The sequence below is a fragment of the Dama dama genome, chromosome 20 (assembly GCF_033118175.1).
Source record: "Dama dama isolate Ldn47 chromosome 20, ASM3311817v1, whole genome shotgun sequence".
In the NCBI taxonomy this organism is placed as follows: domain Eukaryota; kingdom Metazoa; phylum Chordata; class Mammalia; order Artiodactyla; family Cervidae; genus Dama; species Dama dama.
In genome coordinates this window covers 107321759-107343915 of record NC_083700.1, presented here as the reverse complement: position 1 = coordinate 107343915, position 22157 = coordinate 107321759, and the positions used below count along the sequence as shown (strand labels likewise).

Sequence of the window (22157 nt, the reverse complement as noted above, 5' to 3'; positions counted from 1 at the left end):
ACCTTACTGTGGCTGACTGTAGGCACTTAAGTGAGACCACCTGAATGAGAAGAATCACTCAGTCAGTCTGAGGACTGTTGAGCAATAATTATGCATATTAATTTGAGCCACTGAGAAAAACCACTATCCTAAAAGACACACATACCCCAATGTTCGTTGCAGCACTATTCACAATAGCCAGGACATGGAAGCAACCTAGGTATCTATTGACAGATGAATGGATAAAGAAGGTGTGGTACAAGTATACAATGGAATATAACTCAGCCATAAAAAAGAACGAATTTGAATCAGTTCTAGTGAGGTGGATGAACTTAGAGCTTGTTATATGGAGTGAAGTAAGTCAGAAAGAGAAAAACAAATATCATACATTAATGCACATATATATGGAATCTAGAAAAAAAGGGGGGTATTGAAGAACCTATTTGCAAGGAAGGAATGGAGATGCAAATGTAGAGAATAGACTAATGGACACAGTGGGGGAGGGAGAGAATGGGACGAATGGAGAAAGTAGCATCAACATATATGTACTATCATGTGTGAAATGGATAGCTGGTGAAAAGTTGCTATGTAACACAGGGAGCTCCACCTGGCACTCTGTGATGACCTAAGAGGGTGGGACAGAGGGGAGGGGAGGGGGCCTTGAGAGGGATATATGAATAAATACGGCTGATTCACGTTGTTGTACAGCAGAAACCAACACAACATTGTAAAAAAAATTTTTTTTAATAAATAACTAAAACACTATGGGTAACAAAAATAAATAAATAAATGAAATGTTCCCAGATAGGTAGTACCCCAGGTGTCTAGCAGAAGGAAACATAAATCTTTGTTAGAGGACCTCACTTTCATCTCAGGATTCAAATAATTTCCAGCAATACAGTTCCAAAGAAAATGAACAGCAACAAATAGCAGAAACACATCTACAAGGGACCCAGTTACTAGAATTATGAGACACAGATTATAAAATGTGTTTGATATATTTAGAGAAAATAATCCTGTTGCCTTTAGTTTTTTTTTTTTTTTTTAGTTTGTTTTTCTTGTCTTATTGTGCTGGCCACAGAACAATGTTAGGTAGAAGTGATGATGGTGGGTATGTTTGTTTTGTTCAGAATTTTAATGCTCCAACACTTTTTCTTTAGGATGAGACTTATTGTGGGATTTTTGAATACCTCTCCTGATCAGGTGAAGGAAATTCCACTTTATCGCTAATTTACTACAAGTTTTATCAAATAAATGTTGAATTTTTCAAAGGTTTTTTCCTGCATCTTTTGACATGATCGTATGGTTTTTCTCCTTTAATCTATTGTGATCAATTCCATTTAGACATTTATTAATATTAATATCAAATTTTACTAATATTAATTTTACTTTCCTGAGAAAAACCAAATTTACTTGAGGAGTTTAGCATTTCTTTTACATATACTATTGGATTTGATCTGGTAGTGTTTTGTTTTGGAGTTTTGCATCCTGTATTAATAAATTAAATAACCCTGATGTTTTCCTGCTCTTTGTTATCTAGGATTTGGTTTCTAAGTTATTCTAGCTTCTTAGAGTGTGTTTTTGTCTCTGAAGAAGTTTGTATAAGAATAGGATGATTTGATAGCTGTTAACTTTGGTGAGACACATCTGTAAAACCATCTGGAACTGGTGCTTTTTTGTTTTAATGGAAAGTTTTTTGTTTGGCCTTGTTTTGTTTTGTTTTACTATTACTGCTGCTTCTTTAACAAGACTATTCATTTATTTTTTGGCTGCACTGTGTGACTTGTTTGATCTGAGTTCCCTGGCAGTGAAAGTACTGATTCCTAACCACTGGTTCACCATGGAATTCCCTAACAAGACTATTTAAAGGACTATTTCAAGTTTTCTATTTCTTCTGAATCAATTCTAAGAATTTATATCTTGCTATGAATGTTTGTTTTGTCTAAGTTTTCAAACATATTATCATAAAGTTAATGATGAAATTATCATTTTTTTTAAATTGGAGGATAATTGCTGTACAATATTGTGTTGGTTTCTGCCATTCAACAATGTGAATCAGTCATAACTGTATATATATCCATACATATATATATATCCCCTCCCTCTTGAGTCTCCCTCCCACTCCCCTACCCCACCCTACCCCTCTAGGTCATCACAGACTGCCAGGCTGGGCTCTATGTCTTACACGGTAGCTTCCCACTAGCTGTCTGTCTTACACAGAGTAATGCATATATGTCAATGCTACTTTCTCAATTTGCCCTGCCCTCTCCTTCTCACGCTGTGTCCACAAATCCATTCTCTATGTCTGCGTCTCTATTCCTTCCCTGCAGAAGATAGGTTTATCAGTACCATTTTTCTAGATTTCATATATGTTGATATGTTGATATATGATATTTATTATTGTCTTTCTGACTTACTTCACTATGTATAATAGGCTCTAGGTTACATCCACCTCACTACAACTGACTCAAATTCATTCCTTTATATGGCCGAGTAATAGTCCATTGTATGTATGTTATCTTTTGAATCTGCTTCCTCTGTAATTGTGCCACCTTTATAATATGTATTTGTGCCATCTCTCTTTTTCTTGGTTCTCATTGCCAGAGACTTGTCCATATTTTAATTATTGTAAAGGATAATTTTTTGTTTGCTTTGTCGATCTTCTCTACTGTATCTTCTAGTTTCTTGATTTCTGCCCTTATTTGTATTGTCTCAGTTCAGTTCAGTCGCTCAATCATGTCTGACTCTTTGCAACCCCATGAACCGCAGCACACCAGGCCTCCCTGTGCATCACCAACTCCCAGAGTCCACCCACACCCATGTCCATCGAGTCGGTGATGCCATCCAGCCATCTCATCCTCTGTCGTCCCCTTCTCCTCCTGCCCGGAATCCCTCCCGGCATCACAGTCTTTTCCAGTGAGTCAGCTCTTCACATCAGGTGGCCAAAGTATTGGAGTTTCAGCTTCAACATCAGTCCTTCCAATGAACACCCAGGACTGATCTCCTTTAGGATGGACTGGTTGGATCTCCTTGCAGTCCAAGGGACTCTCAAGAGTCTTCTCCAACACCACAGTTCAAAAGCATCAATTCTTCGGCGCTCAGCTTTCTTTATAGTCCCACTCTCACATCCGTACATGACCACTGGAAAAACCACAGCCTTGACTAGATGGACCTTTGTTGGCAAAGTAATGTCTCTGCTTTTTAATATGCTGTCTAGGTTGGTCATAACTTTCCTTCCAAAGAGTAAGCGTGTTTTAATTTCATGGCTGCAATCACCATCTGCAGTGATTTTGGAGCCCCAAAAAATAAAGTCAGCCACTGTTTCCACTGTTTCCCCATCTATTTGCCATGAAGTGATGGGACCGGATGCCATGATCTTAGTTTTCTGAATGTTGAGCTTTAAGCCAACTTTTTCACTCTCCTCTTTCATTTTCATCAAGAGGCTCTTTAGTTCTTCTTCACTTTTTGCCATAAGGGTGGTGTCATCTGCATATCTGAGGTTATTGATATTTCTCCTGGCAATCTTGATTCCAGCTTGTGCTTCCTCCAGCCCAGCATTTCTCATGATGTACTCTGCATATAAGTTAAATAAGCAGGGTGACAATATATAGCCTTGACGTACTCTTTTTCCTATTTGGAACCAGTCTGTTGTTCCATGTCCAGTTCTAACTCTTGCTTGCTGACCTGCATACAGGTTTCTCAAGAGGCTACTGCCCTCTATTTTCTTCAAGTCTACTCCTTCTATAAGTCACTGCTTAGTTTGGAAATGTGTTTCTTAATTTTTGGCTTTTCCTTTTATTCTTTTATTTTTTTCTTAAATGTTCCACAGTTCTTTGTGTGTGTGTGTGTGTGTGTGTGTGTGTGTGTGTGTGTGTGTGGCTGTGCCAGATTTAAGTTGCTTCGTGCAAGATCTTCATTGCCAAGTGTGGGTTCTTCCTTGTGGCATTCAGGATCTTTAACTGCGGGCACACAGGACCTACTTCCCTGACCAGGAATCAAACCCAGGTCCCCTGCTTTGGAAGCCTGGGGCCTTAGCCACTGGACCACTAGGTAAGTCCCACTTTTTCCTCTTTTTAAATATAAATAGAAAGGCTGTAAATTATTCTTGGGGATTCCCTACCAGTCCAGAGGTTATAACTTGGCATTTTCACTGCTAAGTGAGGGCCTGGTTCCATTCCCAATGGAGGAACTGACATCCCACAAGCCTTGAGGCACTGAACTCCCCCCAAAAAATTATCCTTGAAAAACTACTTTCACTGCATTTCACATTTTCATTATCATTCAATTCTGAATATTCTAAAATTTTCATTATGATTTTTTGTTTGATCTGTGAGTTATTCGGAAGTGTGTTAATCATTTCCAAATAGCATTATTTTGTGTTCATTTTTGTTATTATCTTCTCACCTCATTGTATTGTAATCAAAGAATCCTGCCTGCATGATACTTATTCTTTGTAATTGCTCTGTGACTAGTATATAATCGATGGTTGTAAAGGTTATATGTGTGGTAGTCAGTCTCCAAGGTGACCCCCAGTTATTCTCCTCTTAAGGTATTTATTCTTTTGGGTAGTCCCCTCCCACAGTGAAATAGGGCTGTTATGTACAACCAGAAGGACACTGCAGAAATAACAGTCTGTGACTTCTGAAGCTACATCGTAAAACATTTTGCAGTGTCCATCTTTCAGTCTGAAGTTGCTCATACTGAGGGAAGCTAGCTGCCATGTCATGAAGGCATCCAGCACTGTGAAAAGAACTGCATGGGAAGGAACCAAAGCTTCCTTCCAACCACCAGCACCAATTTACTAGTTATGTGGGTGAGTCTGTTTAAAAGCAGATCCTCCAGCTCCAGTCAAGTCATCTGAAGACTGGAGCCACTTACAACATTTCTGTGACTCTCGTGAGAAATATTGAGCTAAAACTACCCAGCCAAGCTGATCCTAAATTCCTGACCCACAGACACTTAGAGATTTTTAGAATGTTTGTTTTCATTTTACACTACTGAGTTTGTACAGCAGTGGATAACTAAAGCTGTTTTGGAGAAGATTTTGTGCTAATTGTAGAAAGGAGATTTATGTTCAGTCCAGCTTCTGTTCATTCAGTTTTATTGTTTGTATCTTCAATATGTTTATTGAAACTTTATCTGCTTGACTTGTCCACAGCTTTTTAAAATGTGCTGAAATCTCTTATTGTGACAGTGGATTTGTCTATATTATATTGCAGCCCTATCAAATTTTCTTTATGTAGTTTAAGGCTACTTTGTTAGGTGCGTACATGATAGGATTAAAGAGGAAAAATAAAACTATCATTATTTTCAGATGATGTAATTGTCTGCCTAGAAAATAATCTAAAGACAAGTTATTATATTAGACCTAATTGTATTTATCCAGGTGTCTGGATAGAAGACCAGTTTACAAAAATCACTTGCATGTTTTTACATTAACACAATAATAAAACATGTAATTTGTAAAAGTATATCACTTACAATGTCTATAGAGATGTTAGATATTTAATATTAAATCTAATAAAAGATATATAATAGCATAAATATTTACTCAAAGTCATTTAAAAAAAAGACCTAATCAATGGAGAGAGATTTCACATTCATGGATAAAAAATTATAATTTTTTAATGATGTCAGTTCTTCCAATTCAATGCTAATTCAATTTAAAAAAATGTAATTTGATAAGCTGATTCTAAAATCATTATGGAAAACTAAAGAACCAAGAACAACTAAGACATATTTTTTTAAACTTTTTATTATGAAAAATTTCAAACGTACACACAAATATATAGTAGAGAGATTACTATAATCCCCCACCCCCATTTATCTATTACCTATATTCAGTTATTATTATAAATTCCTGGCCAATTTTGTTTAATCTATATCTTCTAGTCTCCCTCTCTGTATTATTTTGAAGCAAGTCATAAACATAGTATTTTATTAATACATATTTTAGTATGTATATAACGATCACATTTAAAAAATTTGTCAATCCCTTAATATCATCAAATATCTAGGGAAATAGCCAATCAAATCTTTCTGGCTTCTCATACATTGTACAGTGGACCTTTGTGCAACATGGGTTTGAACTATATGTGTCCACTTATACACAGATTTTTTTCAATGAATGTGTACTACAGTACTAAATGATCCATGGTTGATGGAACCCACAAATGTGAAATAGTGAATATGGAGGACTCACTGTAAAGTTATAAATGATATTTGACTGCTCAGAGGGTCAGCTTCCCTAATCCCCCACATTGTTCAAGGGTCAATTGTAATTGATTGATGTCACTTAAATATTTTTTAATCTATAGATTCCCTTCTTCCATTTTTTGTAACAAGTTTATTTGTTGTAAAAAAAAAAACAGGATTGTTAATCTTGAGAACTTCTTACACTTTGGATTATTTTTTACCTGCAGAGTTATCGTATTTCTTTATCCTTCACATTTTTTATACATTGATAATTAGATCTAGAAATTTGACCAGATGTAGGTTCAATTTGGGGGCAATAATTCTTCATAAGTAGTGTTATATATTTCTATCAATAAGTGTATCATATCATAATCTCTCTTTTGATAATGTCTCCTTTTTATTTTTTCTAATGAGATTGAAAACTGGTGGTATACCAATTTTATAATTCCTTCTTTGATTATCAGCTGGAGTACTTTTATAAAGAAAAATTTCTATCAAGAAAACTTCTTTCCTCAATTATTTCATTATCTTATTTTACAGATTGTAGAGGAAAAGTGGGAAAAACTTGACTATTCTTCCCATCAGTTTTCAGTTTTTAAGCAATGAGTTGGATAAAAATGAACCTTGACCTGAAAAAGTAGAGAAAAAAATCTTTGACCACAAAGAAGAAGTTCAAAATGGATTGTATACCTAAATGTGAATGGTAAAATATTTAAACTTCTAGAAGAAAATAGAGAATATCTTTATGACCTTGAAGAGGAAAAATATTTCTTAAGCAGTGTACAAAATGTGCTACCTGTATAAGAAAATATTGATGAGAGGATTCTGGAAATATTGAGGAGTAGGAAGCCCCGAGAACCTGTCTTCCCATCTCGATACCTGCATTGTCAGAATCTGTCTGATGTAACTGTTTTGGAGCTCTGGTGTCTATTGAAGACTTGAAACTTCCAGGGGAAGACTTGTACAGTAAATTGCTGTTTATTTTGGTCAACTTCAGCTTTTAGTACAGTAGTAGTGGCACATTCCCCATCTCCAGTCATGTAACAGGCAGCTGTGCATGTGTTCCTGGGCCAGCTTGCAGAAACCAGTGTGCAGAAAGGGCCCTGTTTTCCAAATATCAGAGATCTATGCTCTGGTCACTCAAAGCCATTTCTAATAACAGAAGTGTAGACAAAGAGGAAGTGTCCATTGTTGCTGGATTTCATCCTATTATTGCAAGACGCAACCCCTCTGGCTAAAGTGATTTCCAGTGGATTTATGGATCTGGAGCCTCTTTTTCCCTTTCATTTTCTTCTTTTCCATTTTTGGAACACAGACATTAAAGACCAAGATATTTTAAAGCAACTACATATTCAAGAGAAATTAGAGTGTCACCATGCCTGCTCAGGAAAAGATACAGGCTCAGAAAACACCTAAGAAGATGTTAACTTTACACCACATGTTGATCCTTGGTATAGAAACAGCCTACAAGAATTTGTTTTTTAAAAAACAATAGCAAACCCTGGGGATGAAGGCAAAACCTGATTTCCAGGGTTGCCACATTATTAGATTAAAATGTCTAGATTTCAACAAAAAAAGTCGCAAAGCACACAGAGAAATGGAGAGGTACAGAGCATTCAAAGGAAAATAATAAGCCAACTGAAACTGTTCCCAAAAAAGACCCCATGGTGGATTTATTAGCCAAAGACTTTAAAACAACTGTCAATAAAAACAAAACGAAAAGATATTCTGGAGATGAAAAATACAATAACTGAAATACAAATTTACTAGAGAGTTTCAAAGGCAAATGTGAGCAGGCAGAAGAAAATATCAGTGAACTTGAAGATAAGGCAACAGAAATTCTTGAGGTTGAGGAACAGGGAAAAAGAGGTTGAAGAAAAATATACAGAGCTTAAGGGACCTGTGGGGCACCTTGAGGGGCTTGTGGGGCAAGGAGAACAATGTACATATTGTAGGAGTTCTAGAAAGAGACAGGAAAGAGAAAGGAGCAGAGAGAATATTTTAAAATTTCCCAAATTTGATGAAAGACATATATATAAACATACACGAAGCTCAGTGAATTCCAAGTAGGTTGAACCCAAAGAGACCCACACGGAGACTAATTATAACCACATTTTAAAAAGGTAAAGACAAAGAGAACTTTGAAAACATATTGAAGAAATGCAGTTTGTCACAAACAAGGGATCATGATTAAAATAGTAAGCAGATTTCCCATCAGAAACTTTAGAGGCCAGAAGAAAGTGGCCAATATATTCAAAGTGTTAAAAGAACAAAGTTTGGCAAAGTTGTTTTTCAAAATGAGGGAGAAATTAAGACATTTACAGATAAACAAATCTGAGGACATTTTTTACTATTAGACCTGCCCTGTAAGAAATGCTCAAGAGTCCTGCAAGTGGAAATGGAAGGACACTAGACAGTAACTCAAAACTGTATGGAGAAATAAGATCTCACTAAAGGTAAATTCATGGACAATTATTAAAGCTAGTATTATTGTAACAGTGATTCATAATTGTATATTTGGGTTTTTTTCTACATGATGCAAGAGACTAAACTTTTAAAGAAAAATTAGTATAAAAGCTAATATTAATATGAATTTGACTTGTAACTTCAAATCTTATTTTCAACATAATTTAAGATACTAATGCATTTAAAAGAATTATCAGTTTATATTATGGGACACATTCTACATAAAGACAAAATTTTGTGACATGAACAACTGAAAGAGATGGGGACAGAGCTTTTTGTATGTTATTAAAGTTAAGTTAGTAAGTTCAAATTATTGTGTTATAATTTTAGGATTTTAAATGAAATCCCCATAGTAACCACAATGAAAATAGCTCTAGAGTACACACAAAGGAAATAAGAAAGGAATTTAAATATTTCACTGCAAAGAGAAAAACACCTAAACACAAAAGAAGATAATAATGCAAGAACAGGAGTGGCCATACTAATGTTGGACAAAATAAAATTTAAATCAAAATGCATTACAAGAGACAAAGAAGGACATTATGCTCAGTGAAATAAGCCAGTTATAAAAAGATAAATACTACATGATTCCACTTGTATGAGGTACTTAGAGTAGTCAAAATCATAGAGACAGAAAACAGAATAGTGATTGCCAGTGACTGGAAGAGGGACTGGGGAGTAATTGTTTTAATAGGTATAGAGTTTCAGTTTTGCAAAAGGAGAAGAGTTCTGGATATGGGTGATAGTGATGGTTGTACAGTGACGTGAATGTACTTAATACCACTAAATTGTACATTTAAAAATGGTTGTGAGGGTGAATTTTATGTTATATGTATATCACCACAGTTGTTACTTGAAGAAAGATATTAACAAATTTGAATCTTGTTTAAATTAAGCAGATGTTCACTAACAGACACCGTTAAAAGAATGAAAAGGCAAACCGCAGACTGAGGAATAAATACTTGCAATATATGTATCCAATAAAGAACTCATATCCAGAATATAGGAAAAATCCATCCAAATCAATATGAAACAAAATAACAAGCCAAAAATTTTAATGAGAAGAAAATCGTGAGTAACTACTCAAAAGAAGATCTCTCATTGGCCAAAAAACCTCAGTTGGATACCACACACACCCAACAGAATGACTATATTTTTAAAAGAACAATACCAAGTGCCAGTGAAACGTGGAGCAACTAGAACTCTGATATATTACTGGTAAGGGTGTAATGGTACAATCATGTTTAGAAAATTCTTTGACCATGTCTCTTAAAGCTAAGCACACCTACCCTACGACCCAACAATTCTACTCCTAGGTATATATCCCTCCAAAATGAGTGCATGCGTTCATCCCGAGACATGTACAAGAATGTTCACAGCAACTTAATTCATCATGACCCCAAACTGAAAACAACAAAATGTCCATCGATGGCAAGATAAGCAAAGAAATGTTAGAATATTAATACAATGGAAAATCACTCAGCAATAAAGAGAACAAACTACTGCTACATGCTACAACATTGAAAATGTTATAACCTTGCTTCTCAAAATGTGGTCCACAAACCAACTGTATCAGCGTCACTTGGGAGATTATTAAAAATACAGGATCCAAGATCTTACTGAATCAGAATTTGCATTTTAATATATTCACTAGTTGATGCAAATGCACACTGAGATTTGAGAAGCACTATTCTTCTGATAGATAGATAGTTAAGGAGATGTATATACATGTAAATTTTCACCAATCTATACATATAAGATAATACTTCAGATTGAACATATCCAGATCTATACATTTAAGATGCACTCTATGGGTTATTTAAATTCAATCAAAATTAAGATAATTGAATAAAAGTAATGATTTGGTTCATTAGTATTCTGAAGGGGACCAATGAGGATTTTTAAAGTATCATTGCAACCTCATGGATTTAAACACACTTGACGTATTTTAATACACTGAATTAGTTATTCTACTTTTGCTTTCTTTTTCCCATCTTTGACCAAATGGAGTTTCTTCAAGCTAATGGCTGGGAAATTTGCAACCCCAGAAATCTTGGTGATTTCTTTACTTTTTAATGTAAGAAAATATTTCAACTCATTTTGTACAACATTTTTGTCCAGATCTGAAAAAAATAACAATTTCTCCAAGGAGCCAGAGTCCTTTTAATTTTTTATTTGTATATTTATATAAATACATATCAAATATATAATTCTATAACCAATAAATGTTTAATTATATAACATATATTTATTAAAGATATATATAAAGATTTATTATAAGGAATTGTATCATGCAATTATGAAGGCTGAGAAGTCCCCAGACCTATAGTCGGCAAGCTGGAGACCCAAGAGAATCACTGATATAGTTCTAGTCCAAGTCCAAAGGCCTGAGAACAAGAAGGGCATTTGGTACAAGTTCCAGTCTGAGTTCTAATGCAAAAACAAGAAAAGATCAATGTCAACTCAAAGACAGTGAGGCAGAGAAAGAATTCTTTCTTACTCAGCCTTTTTATTCTATTCAGGCTTCAGTAAGTTAGATTGAGGAGGGAAATCTGCTTTTCACAAATGTTAATCCCATCCAGACACGCCTCCTCAGACTTACCCAGAAATAATATTTAACCAAATATCTGGGTATCCTATGACCCAGTCATGTTGACACATAAAGTTAACCATCACAGAAGTATGTTGTTGTTCAGTCACTTAAGTCATTTCCAACTCTGCAACCCCATGGACTGCATGCAGCACACCAGGCGCCTCTGTCCTTCACTATCTCCTGGAGTTTGCTCAGATTCATGGCCGTTGAGTCAGTGATGCTACCTAACCATCTCCCTTCTGCTGGTCCCTTCTCCTTTTGCCTTCAATCTTTCCCAGCATCGAGGTCTTTACCAATGAGTAGGCTCTTTGCGTCAGGTGACCAAATCTTCAGCTTCAGCATCACGCCTTCCAATGAATATTCAGGGTTGATTTTCTTTAGGATTGACTGGTTTGATCTCCTTGCAGTCCACGGGACTCTCAAGAGTCTTCTCCAACACCACAATTTGAAATCATCAATTCTTCAATGCTCAAACTTCTTTATGATCCAACTCATATCTGCACATGACTACTGGAAAAATTGTAGCTTTGACTATATGGATCTTTGTTGGCAAAATGATCTCTCTGTTTTTTAATACACTGTCTAGGTTTGTCATGGCTTTCCTTCCAAGGAACAAGTGTCTTAATTTCATGGCTGCAGTCACCGTCTTCAGTGATTTTGAAAGTGAAAGTGAAAGAAGCTCAGTCATGTCTGACTCTTTGCAACCCCATGGACTATACAGTCCATGGAATTCTCCAGGCCAGAATACTGGAGTCGGTAGCCTTTCCCTCTCCAGGGGATCTTCCCAACTCAGGGATTGAACCCAGGTCTCCCACATTCCAGGTGGATTCTTTACCAGCTGAGCTACGAGGGAAGCCCCTTCAGTGATTTTAGAGCCCCTAAAAATAAAATCTGCCAATTTTTCCACTTTTTCCCCTTCTACTTGCCATGAAGTGATGGGACCAAATGCCATGGTCTTAGTTCTTTTATTTTTTTATTTTTTTTTAAGACCAAGAGAAATCATTTTAATCTTATAAATATATCCTTTAGGCGCCTCGGCTTATCTCCAAGGCAGTTACACAATTCACAATGACCACCTTGTGTGACCCACAGGCGGCCTGCTGAGGGCTCAACACAGGGCAGAGGTTGGCTTTCACCCTTGGTAGCATTTCCCATCAGATGAACCCTCACGATGTGAGACATTTCAGAAAGACAGCGCACAGTCATGCATGATTGCTTGTTAGAAGGCGTGGTCCCCAAACCCCAGGCTTGGGACGAACAGCTGCCACCCGGGCAGGGCCCTGGCCCTTGCTGGGCAGGGTGGTGGGTGGCTTGGCCCCAGAGCCATAGAAGCTGGCTGGAGTTAGCTCAGCTCTCCCTGCCTGCCCCGAAGCGCTTATTTTTTTTGACAGAATCTTGGGTGAAGAGTCAATGGTCTTGGCCGGGCTGCACCCCACAGGCCCCTCCTGGCGTCTCCACGCAGGCCGGGCCGGCTCCTGCAGAGGGCCCGGGCGTGGAGGCCCCTTGCTTCTCGGAGTGCCCGGCACTCTCCCATCAGGACGGTCCGTGCTTGTCCCAAACCCTGTCCCCGCTTCCACTGTGGGCCGAGGCTCGGAGTCACTGCCAGGGGAAGCGGGGGCAGTCTCCCACAGAGAGAGGCCTTCCTCCGCTGGCGTGCTTGCTGCTGCTGGGCTCCACCCTGCGCCTCTGACAGGCGGACCGAAGGCTGTCCCCTCGGGCCACCCAGGTACTTGAATCACCCACATGCCAATGGGGCTGCCCAGACCCTGCCCCCCAGCCCGGACGGTCAGATGTCATCCTCGACGGCGCCGCTGTGCTCGCTGAGGAGGTACCACTTGAGCCTGTCGGGCAGAGGTAGGGCCTTGACCTTGGCGTCCACGGGCCACGGCTGAAGGTAGAGGCGGATGCACACGCGGCATAGGTGCTTGAGGGGCGGGGGGTAGCTCTCCAGCTGCCTCAGGGAGACGTGCAGGGCCTGGATCTTGTCTGCCAAGGCTGCCCACGGGGTGGATGTCAAAGTTTTCGGGCAGCTGGAGCTTCTGGGAGTTGGTCACCATGAGATCCAGCACGGTCTCCGCCTTGCGCAGCAGGTCCGCGTGGCTCTCGTCCTCCGCACAGCCCGGATGGGAGCAGAGCCTCTCGAAGATGATGTGGAAGCCGGACCAGCAGGACGCGCCGTGCAGGGAGCAGTTGTAGGCGGCTCCCGACTCCAGCAGGAAGCGCAGCAGGGGGAAGTGCAGCTTGAAGCTTTTGAGGCAGATGTGCATGAGGGACTCCTGGGCCGGGCACTCGCTGGGGTCGGCACCGTGGGCCAACAGCAGCTGCGTGACTTGGAAGCAGAAGCGGTTGATCAGCTGGGCCTCCTCTTTGTCGCCTCCCACTGTCTCGCCCAGCAGGAAGATGATGCAGGTGAACACCGTGTCTCCGTCTTTGGTAGTGGCCTTGACGTCCGCCCCTCCTTCCAGCAGGAGCCAGATGTTCTCGGTGTTGTGGACCTGCACCCCGTCACTGCTGGCCAGAGCGTGAAGCAGGGCTGTCTTACCATGCTTGTCGGCCGCATTGACATCTGCTCCGAGGTCCAGGAGGCGTTGCAGGCAGGGCAGGCGCTCTGGCTCCTCGCTGGCCAGGTCCAGGGGGCTGCTCTCGTGGATCCGGTCCTTGCGGTTGACGTCGGCCCCGTGGCGCACCAGCAGCTCCACCATGTCCGGCTGGTTCCGTAGGACGGCGATGTGCAGCGCCGTGTAGTAGGTGACCGGGTCTTCAAAGTTGAGGTTGGCTCCATTCCGCAGGAGGACGGCGGCCGTGCGTGCCAGCCCCAGCTCGGCCATCTTCAGCAGGGCGTTGCTCACGCCTTCCTGGTAAAATGGAGACTGGGCTTTTCTCTCAAGCAGCTCGGTGAGAACAAGGATGAGGCTCTCCTCGCTGGCGGCATAACTGGGCCCGTCCAGGGGCTCCTGCCGCTCGGGGTCCTGGATGCCCAAGGAGCCCAGGATAGCATCCACGAGCGGCTGGCACTCGAAGATAATCCTCCGGAAGCCATGCAGAAACGGCATGCCGGCGGCCGCAGCTTCCACCGAGGCCGAGACGCCGACTGGGGTGCGTCGAGCGGCCCGCGGTCCTGACCAGGTTCGGCCACTCGCTGAGTCCAGTTCCCAGCCCCGCGCCTTAGTTTTTTTAATGTTGCATTTCAAGCCAGTTTTCACTCTCCTTTCACCCTGAACAAGAGGCTCTTTAGTTCCTCTTCACTTTCTGCCATGAGAGTGGTATCATCTGCATTATCTGAGGCTATTGATATTTCTCCTGGCAATCTTGATTCCAGCTTGTGATTCATCCAGCCTGGCATTTAGCATGATGTACTCTGCATATAATTTAAATAAACAGAATGACAATATACAGCCTTGGCATACTCCTGTCCCAAGTTGGAATCAGTCAGTTGTTCCATGTTTGGTTCTAACTGTTGCTTTTTGACCCACATATGGTTTTTTAGGAGACAGGTAGAGTGGTCTGGTACTCCCATCTCTTTAAGAATTTTCCACAGTTTGTTGTGATCCACACAGTCAACGGCTTTATCAGAGTCCATGAAGCAGAAGTAGATGTATAAGAAAATATTATTCTGAACTTGGATTAGACCCAGGTGGCTTGGTAGTAAAGAATCCGCCAATGAAGGAGATGGAAAAGATGCGGGTTTCATCCCTGGGTCAGGGAGATCCCCTGGAGGAGGAAATAGCAACCCACCCCAGTGTTCTTGCTGGGATAAACCCATGGACAAAGGAGCCTGGCAGACTGTAGTCCCTGGGGTCACAAAGAGTTGGACACAACTGAGCACACACACACTTGGATTAGGAAAATTTTCTTAAATAAGACAAACAAAAAACACTGTAAGATAAGACTGATACACTTGACTATATTAAAAATCTTCTATTCATAAATTATCTTAAAGAAAATGAAAAGACAAGCTACAAATGAGGAGACATTTCTAACATACATAACTGACTAAGAATTGGCATCAAGTCTCAATACCACTATTCAGTTCAGTTCATTTCAGTCACTCAGTCATGTCCGACTCTTTGCGACCCCATGAACCACAGCACGCCAGGCTTCCCTGTGCAGCACCAACTCCCAGAGTCCACCCAAATCCATGTCCATCAAGTCGGTGATGCCATCCACCTTCTCATCCTCTGTTATCCCCTTCTCCTCCTGCCCTCAATCTTTCCCAGCATCAGGGTCTTTTCCAATGAGTCAGCTCTTCGCATCAGGTGGCCAAAGTATTGGAGTTTCAGCTTCAACATCAGTCCTTCCAATGAACACCCAGGACTGATCTCCTTTAGGATGGACTGGTTGGATCTCCTTGCAGTCCAAGGGACTCTCAAGAGTCTTCTCCAACACCACAGTTCAAAAGAATCCATTCTTTGGCGCTCAGCTTTCTTTATAGTCCAACTCTCGCATCCATACATGACCACTGGAAACACCATAGCCCTGACTAGATGGACCTTTGTTGGCAAAGTAATGTCTCTGCTTTTTAATATGCTGTCTAGGTTGGTCATAACTTTTCTTCCAAAGAGCAAGCATCTTTTAATTTCATGGCTGAAATCACCATCTGCAGTGATTTTGAAGCCCTGAAAAATAAAGTCTGACACTGTTTCCACTGTTTCCCCATCTATTTGCCATGAAGTGATGGGACCAGATGCCATGATCTTAGTTTTCTGAATGTTGAGCTTTAAGCCAACTTTTTCACTCTCCTCTTTCACTTTCATCAAGAGGCTCTTTAGTTCTTCTTCACTTTCTGCCATAAGGGTGGGGTCATCTGCATATCTGAGGTTATTGATATTTCTCCCAGCAATCTTGATTCCAGCTTGTGCTTCCTCCAGCCCAGCATTTCTCATGATGTACTCTGCTTATAAGTTAAATAAGCAGGGTGACAATATACAGCCTTGATGTACTCCTTTTCCTATTTGGAACCAGTCTGTTGTTCCATGTCCAATTCTAACTTGCTTCCTGACCTGCATACAGGTTTCTCAAGAGGCAGCTCAGATGGTCTGATATTCCCATCTCTTTCAGAATTTTCCACAGTTTATTGTGATCCACACAGTCAAAGGATTTGGCATCGTCAATAAAGCAGAAATAGATGTTTTTCTGGAACTCTCTTGCTTTTTCGGTGATCCAGCGGATGTTGGCAATTTGATCTCTGGTTCCTCTGCCTTTTCTAAAACCAGCTTGAACATCTGGAAGTTCATGGTTCACATATTGCTGAAGCCTGGCTTGGAGAATTTTAAGCATTACTTTACTAGTGTGTGAGATGAGTGCAATTGTGCTGTAGTTTGAGCATTCTTTGGCGTTGCCTTTCTTTGGGATTGGAATGGAAACTGACCTTTTCCAGTCCTGTGGCCACTGCTGAGTTTTCCAAATTTGCTGGCATATTGAGTGCAGCACTTTCACAGTGTCATCTTTCAGGATTTGAAATAGCTCAAGTGGTGTTCCATCACCTCCACTAGCTTTGTTCGTAGTGATGCTTCCTAAGGCCCACTTGACTTCACATTCCAACATGTCTGGCTCTAGGTGAGTGATCACACCATCGTGATTATCTGGGTTATGAAAATCTTTTTTGTACAGTTCTTCTGTGTATTCTTGCCAATTCTTCTTAATATCTTCTGCTTCTGTTAGGTCCCTACCATTTCTGTCCTTTATTGAGCCCATCTTTGCATGAAATGTTCCCTTGGTATCTCTAATTTTCTTGAAGAGATTGCTAGTCTTTCACGTTTTATTGTTTTCCTCAATTTCTTTGCACTGATCACTGAGGAAGGCTTTCTTATCTCTCCTTGCTATTCTTTGGAACTCTGCATTCAAATGGGAATATCTTTCCTTTTCTCCTTTGCTTTTGGCTTCTCTTCTTTTCACAGCTATTTGTAAGTCCTCCTCAGACAGCCATTTTGCTTTTTTGCATTTCTTTTTCTTGGGGATGATCTTGATTCCTGTCTCCTGTACAATGTCCTGAACCTCCATCCATAGTTCATGAGGCACTCTGTCTCTCAGATCTAGCCCCTTAAATCTATTTCTCACTTCCACTGTATAGTCATAAGGGATTTGATTTAGGTCATACTTGAATGGTCTAGTGGTTTTCTCCACTTTCTTCAATTTCAGTCTGAATTTGGCAATAAGGAGTTCATGAGCTGAGCCACAGTCAGCTCCTGGTCTTGTTTTTGCTGACTGTATAGAGCTTCTCCATCTTTGGTTGCAAAGAATATAATCAATCTGATTTTGGTGTTGACCATCTGGTGATGTCCACGTGTAGAGTCTTCTCTTGTGTTGTTGGAAGAGGGTGTTTGCTATGACCAGTGTGTTCTCTTGGCAAAACTCTACTAGCCTTTGCCCTGCTTCATTCTGTACTCCAAGGCCAAATTTGCCTGTTACTCCAGGTGTTTCTTGACTTCCTACTTTTGCATTCCAGTCCCCTATAATGAAAAGGACATCTTTTTTGGGTGTTCTAGACAGTCTTGTAGGTCTTCATAGAACTGTTCAACTTCAGCTTCTTCAGCATTACTGGTCAGGGCATAGACTTGGATTACCGTGATATTGAATGGTTTGCCTTGGAAATGAACAGAGATCATTCTATCGTTTTTGAGATTGCATCCAAGTACTGCATTTCGGACTCTTTTGTTGACTATGATGGCTACTCCATTTCTTCTAAGGGATTCCTGCCCACAGTAGTAGATACAATGGTTATCTGAGTTAAATTCACCCATTCCAGTCCATCTTAGTTCACTGATTCCTAGAATGTCGATGTTTACTCTTGTCATCTCCTGTTTGACCACTTCCAATTCACCTTGATTCGTGGACCTAACATTCCAGGTTCCTATGCAATATTGCTCTTTATAGCATCAAACCCTGCTTCCATCACCAGTCCCATTCACAACTGGGTGTTGTTGCTTTGGCTCCATCCCTTCATTCTTTCTGGAGTTATTTCTCTACTGATCTCCACTGCATATTGGGCACCTACCGACCTGGGGAGTTCATCTTTCAGTGTCCTATCTTTTTGCCTTTTCATACTGTTCATGGGGTTCTCAAGGCAAGAATACTAAAGTAGTTTGCCATTCCCTTCTCCAGTGGACCACATTCTGTCAGGCCTCTCCACCATGACCCAGCTGTCTTGGGTGGCCCCACATGGCATGGCTTGGTTTCATTGAGTTAGACAAGGCTGTGGTCCATGTGATCAGATTGGCTAGTTGTCTGTGATTGTAGCTTCAGTCTGTCTGCCCTCTGATCCCCTCTCTCAGTCCCTACCATCTTACTTGGGCTTCTCTTACCTTGGACGTAGGGTCTCTCTTCATGGCTGCTCCAGCAAAGCGCAGAGGCAGCTATCAGAGAAATGCAAATCAAAACTGCAGTGAGGTACCACCTCACACCAGTCAGAATGGCCATTATTAAAAAGTCTACAAGTAACAAACACTGGAGAGGGTTTGGAGAAAAGGGAACCCTCCTACATTGTTGGTGGAAATGTAAGTTGGTGCATTCACTATGGAAGACAATATGGAGTCCTCAGAAATATGGTCTAACAATCTCATTCCTGGGCATATATTTTGACAAAATTATAATTCAAAAGGATACATGCACCCCTATGCTCACAGCAGCGCTATTCCCATAGACAAGACATGAAAACAACCTAATGGATATATAATGTATACATATATAATAGATATATAATATACCATTAAGTACTGCTCAGCCATAAATAAGAATGAAATCATGCTATCTTCAGAAAAAATGGATGCAACTGGAGATTATTATACTGGGTGAAGTAAGTCAAAAAAGAAAATACCATATGATATCACTTATATGTGGAATCTAAAATATAACACAATGAACCTGTCTACCAAGCAGAAGCAGACTCATAGACTTTGAGAACAGACTTGTGGTTGCCAAGAGGGAGGGTGGGAAGGGATGAACTGGGAGTTTGGGGTTGGCAGAAGCAAAGTGTTATGTATAGAATGGGTGGACAACAAGGTCCTACTATGTAACACAAGGAACAATATTCAATGTCCTGGGATAAACCATAATGAAAAGAATATAAAAAAGAATATGTGTGTATATGTGTGTGTGTGTGTAGCTGAGTACTTTGTTGTATAGCAAAAATTAACATAACATTGTAAATCAACTACACTTCAATTAAAAATAATTGGCATCAAGGATTTTGTAATTTCTTTATATGAATTTCTTCAAATGAATGAGAAAAAGATAATCAAATAGAAAAATACATGGTACAAGAGTAAGGTACATGAGCAAGATATATGAGTAGGGAATTCTCAGAGAAAAGGCCTATGGCCAGTATACACTCAGAGAGATGCTCAAACTTATTAGTAAACAGAAAATCAAGACCACATTGAGATACTAACTTACACCTATCTGATTGGCAAAAATTAAGATATCTGACAATTTGAAATGTTGGAGAGAATGTAGATCAACAAGATCTCCTGCATTTCTTATGGAGGTATAAATTTGAACAACCATTTTAAAATAATTTGGCTACAAAGTTTATTTCATAGACCCTCAAGGATAATACTGAAGTATTAACAACCAACACCACATGGGTACTGCCCAATTAAAACAGATGCCTGGCCAACCAGACTGGATGCTAGCCAATAGTTCTACTGGTGTGCACTGGCTTATTACTAATCCTATTTCCAGTACAACTCAGCATTCCACCTCTATTTACATACACAGTGGAAACTTGCTCATGTTTATACAGAGATAGATATAAGAATATTCATAGCAAGGCTATGAACTAGTTAGTAGCTATTAATGCCTAGTCAAAATGCACAGTAACAGAAAAATGGATAAAATAATCATGGAATAGTCACACAATGGAATTATAAAGAACATGCCAAAATATGGGTAAATCTTAGCTAATATAATGTCAAATTTTCTCTAAGTCCCAAGAGATTATATACACTGAAATATACTTTTTTTTTCATAGAGTTCAAAAATAACTAAAACTGAACAATATATTTAGGTCACATAGATAGATTATAGAACTGTAAGAACAAAAAAGAAAGGGAATAATCATCACAAGTTTAGGAAGGGAGAAGCATGGTTATAAGATGAAGAGGAGCAGATAGGTAGCTCTTCTAGTTGTTAGATGGTGGGATTGTAGGTGTACACTACATTGGGCTTCCCTGTGGCTCAGACAGGAATGAATCTGCCTGCAATGTGGGAGACCCAGGTTCAATCCCTGGGTCAGGAAGATCCTGTGGAGAAGGGAGTGGCCCCCCTCTTCAGTATTCTTCCCTGAAGAATTCCATGGACAGAGGAGCCTGGCAGACTACGGTTCATGGGTTTGCAAAAAGCTGGACACAACTGAAAGACTAACACTTTCACTTTTATACATACATATATATTCAAATAAGAGGTCTATGTCCGATGATACCAGTGACTATGAACCAAGGGTTATGATTTATCCAATTCTGTGTGTCTCAGATTCATTGAAAAATAAAAGGTGATTTTGAAATATGAGCAAAGAGCAAGGAATTTTAAAGAATGACCAAGCAGATAAGAAAAGAACTACATATAATTTCTAGGAATGAAAACTGTAATAGCTATAATTAGAAACTCAATAAATGAGTTTAATGGCCAAGTAGATTGCCAGAACTAGTGAAACAGAAAGATAGGGCTGAAAAAATACATGCAGGAAGCATCATAGATAAATAAAGCTCTGAGAAAGAAGGGTTAAGGGATGTGAAGGGAACATGAGATGACCTAACACACTTGTAATCAGAAGCCCCCCAAAAGAGGGAGAGAACAGGGCAGAATCAATTAATGGTGAGATAATAACTGATGATTTTTCAGAACTGATAAATACATCAAGATATAAATTCCCAACAAATTTCAAGTAAACAAATAGAAATAAATCCACACCTACAACATCATATTAAAACTGTAAAACCAGAGATAAAAAGAAGATTTAAAAGCAGCCAAAGAAAAGACAGGTTGTCTTCAGAGAAGCAATAAATAAGCTAACTGACCTCACAAAGCAACAACAGACACCCAGAGGACAATGGATCAGTATGTTCAATGTACTGAGAAAACAAAATGGTCAATTTAGAAATCTATGCCCAGTTAAAAAAGACTTTTCAAGGATCATGGTGAAATAAAGATATTTCAGAGAAGAAAAAGATCAAAAGATTGCCATTAACAGACTTCACTAAAGAAAATTATAGTAGGACTAGAGATGCAGACAGTACAGATATATGCACATACGGGGGCGGGGACGAACTGAGAGAGGAGCATTGACATATATACGCTATCATATGCAAAACAGATAGCTACTGGAAAGCTGTTCTATAGCACGGGGAGCTCAGTGATGCTGGATGCTGGATGCTCTGTGATGACCCTGAGGTGTGGGATGGGGAGGGTGGCGTGGGAGGGAGGCTCAAAATGGAGGGACTATATGTATACATACAGCTCATTCACTTTGTTTTACAGCAGAAACGAACACAACATTGTATAGCAATTATACTCCAATAAAAAATAAAAAGGAAGTTCTTTAGACAAAATATCTTTTCCTATAAAAGTGATCTCAGATGGAAGGTTAGGATGCAAGGCGTAATGAAGAACAAAGGAAATAGTCAATATGCAGATACATATGAAAAAGACTTGACTGTATAAAACAGTAATAAAACAGGTTGGTGGGGTTTTCAAAGATAGAATTAAAACATATGTCAACAATAGTATATATCTCTGGAGAAGAAAGAAAAGAACAGAATTAAAGTTTCTAAGAGCCTCCTTTTGGGGAGAGGAGGATAAAGAGATCTATTAACTTCAGACTTTGATAAGTATATATGTTAAATTTTCGAGAGTAGGCAAAAAAAAAAAAAAAAAAAAAAGAACAGAAATAGAATACTTTCCAAACAGTTGTAGAAAAACTGAAATAAAT

The 22157-nt window shown here is 39.7% G+C and overlaps 1 protein-coding gene across 1 annotated transcript; it reads right to left on the bottom strand.

Annotated features, from left to right (window-relative positions):
* Nucleotides 1-12621: 12621 nt before the first annotated feature.
* LOC133040383 (ankyrin repeat and SOCS box protein 6-like) lies at nt 12622-14350 on the bottom strand. The gene is given in 2 exon segments (XM_061120099.1): nt 12622-13226; nt 13228-14350. Coding segments are annotated over 2 exon segments (1266 nt in total). The 5' UTR covers nt 14287-14350; the 3' UTR covers nt 12622-13019.
* Between the last annotated feature and the right edge of the window lie 7807 nt (nt 14351-22157).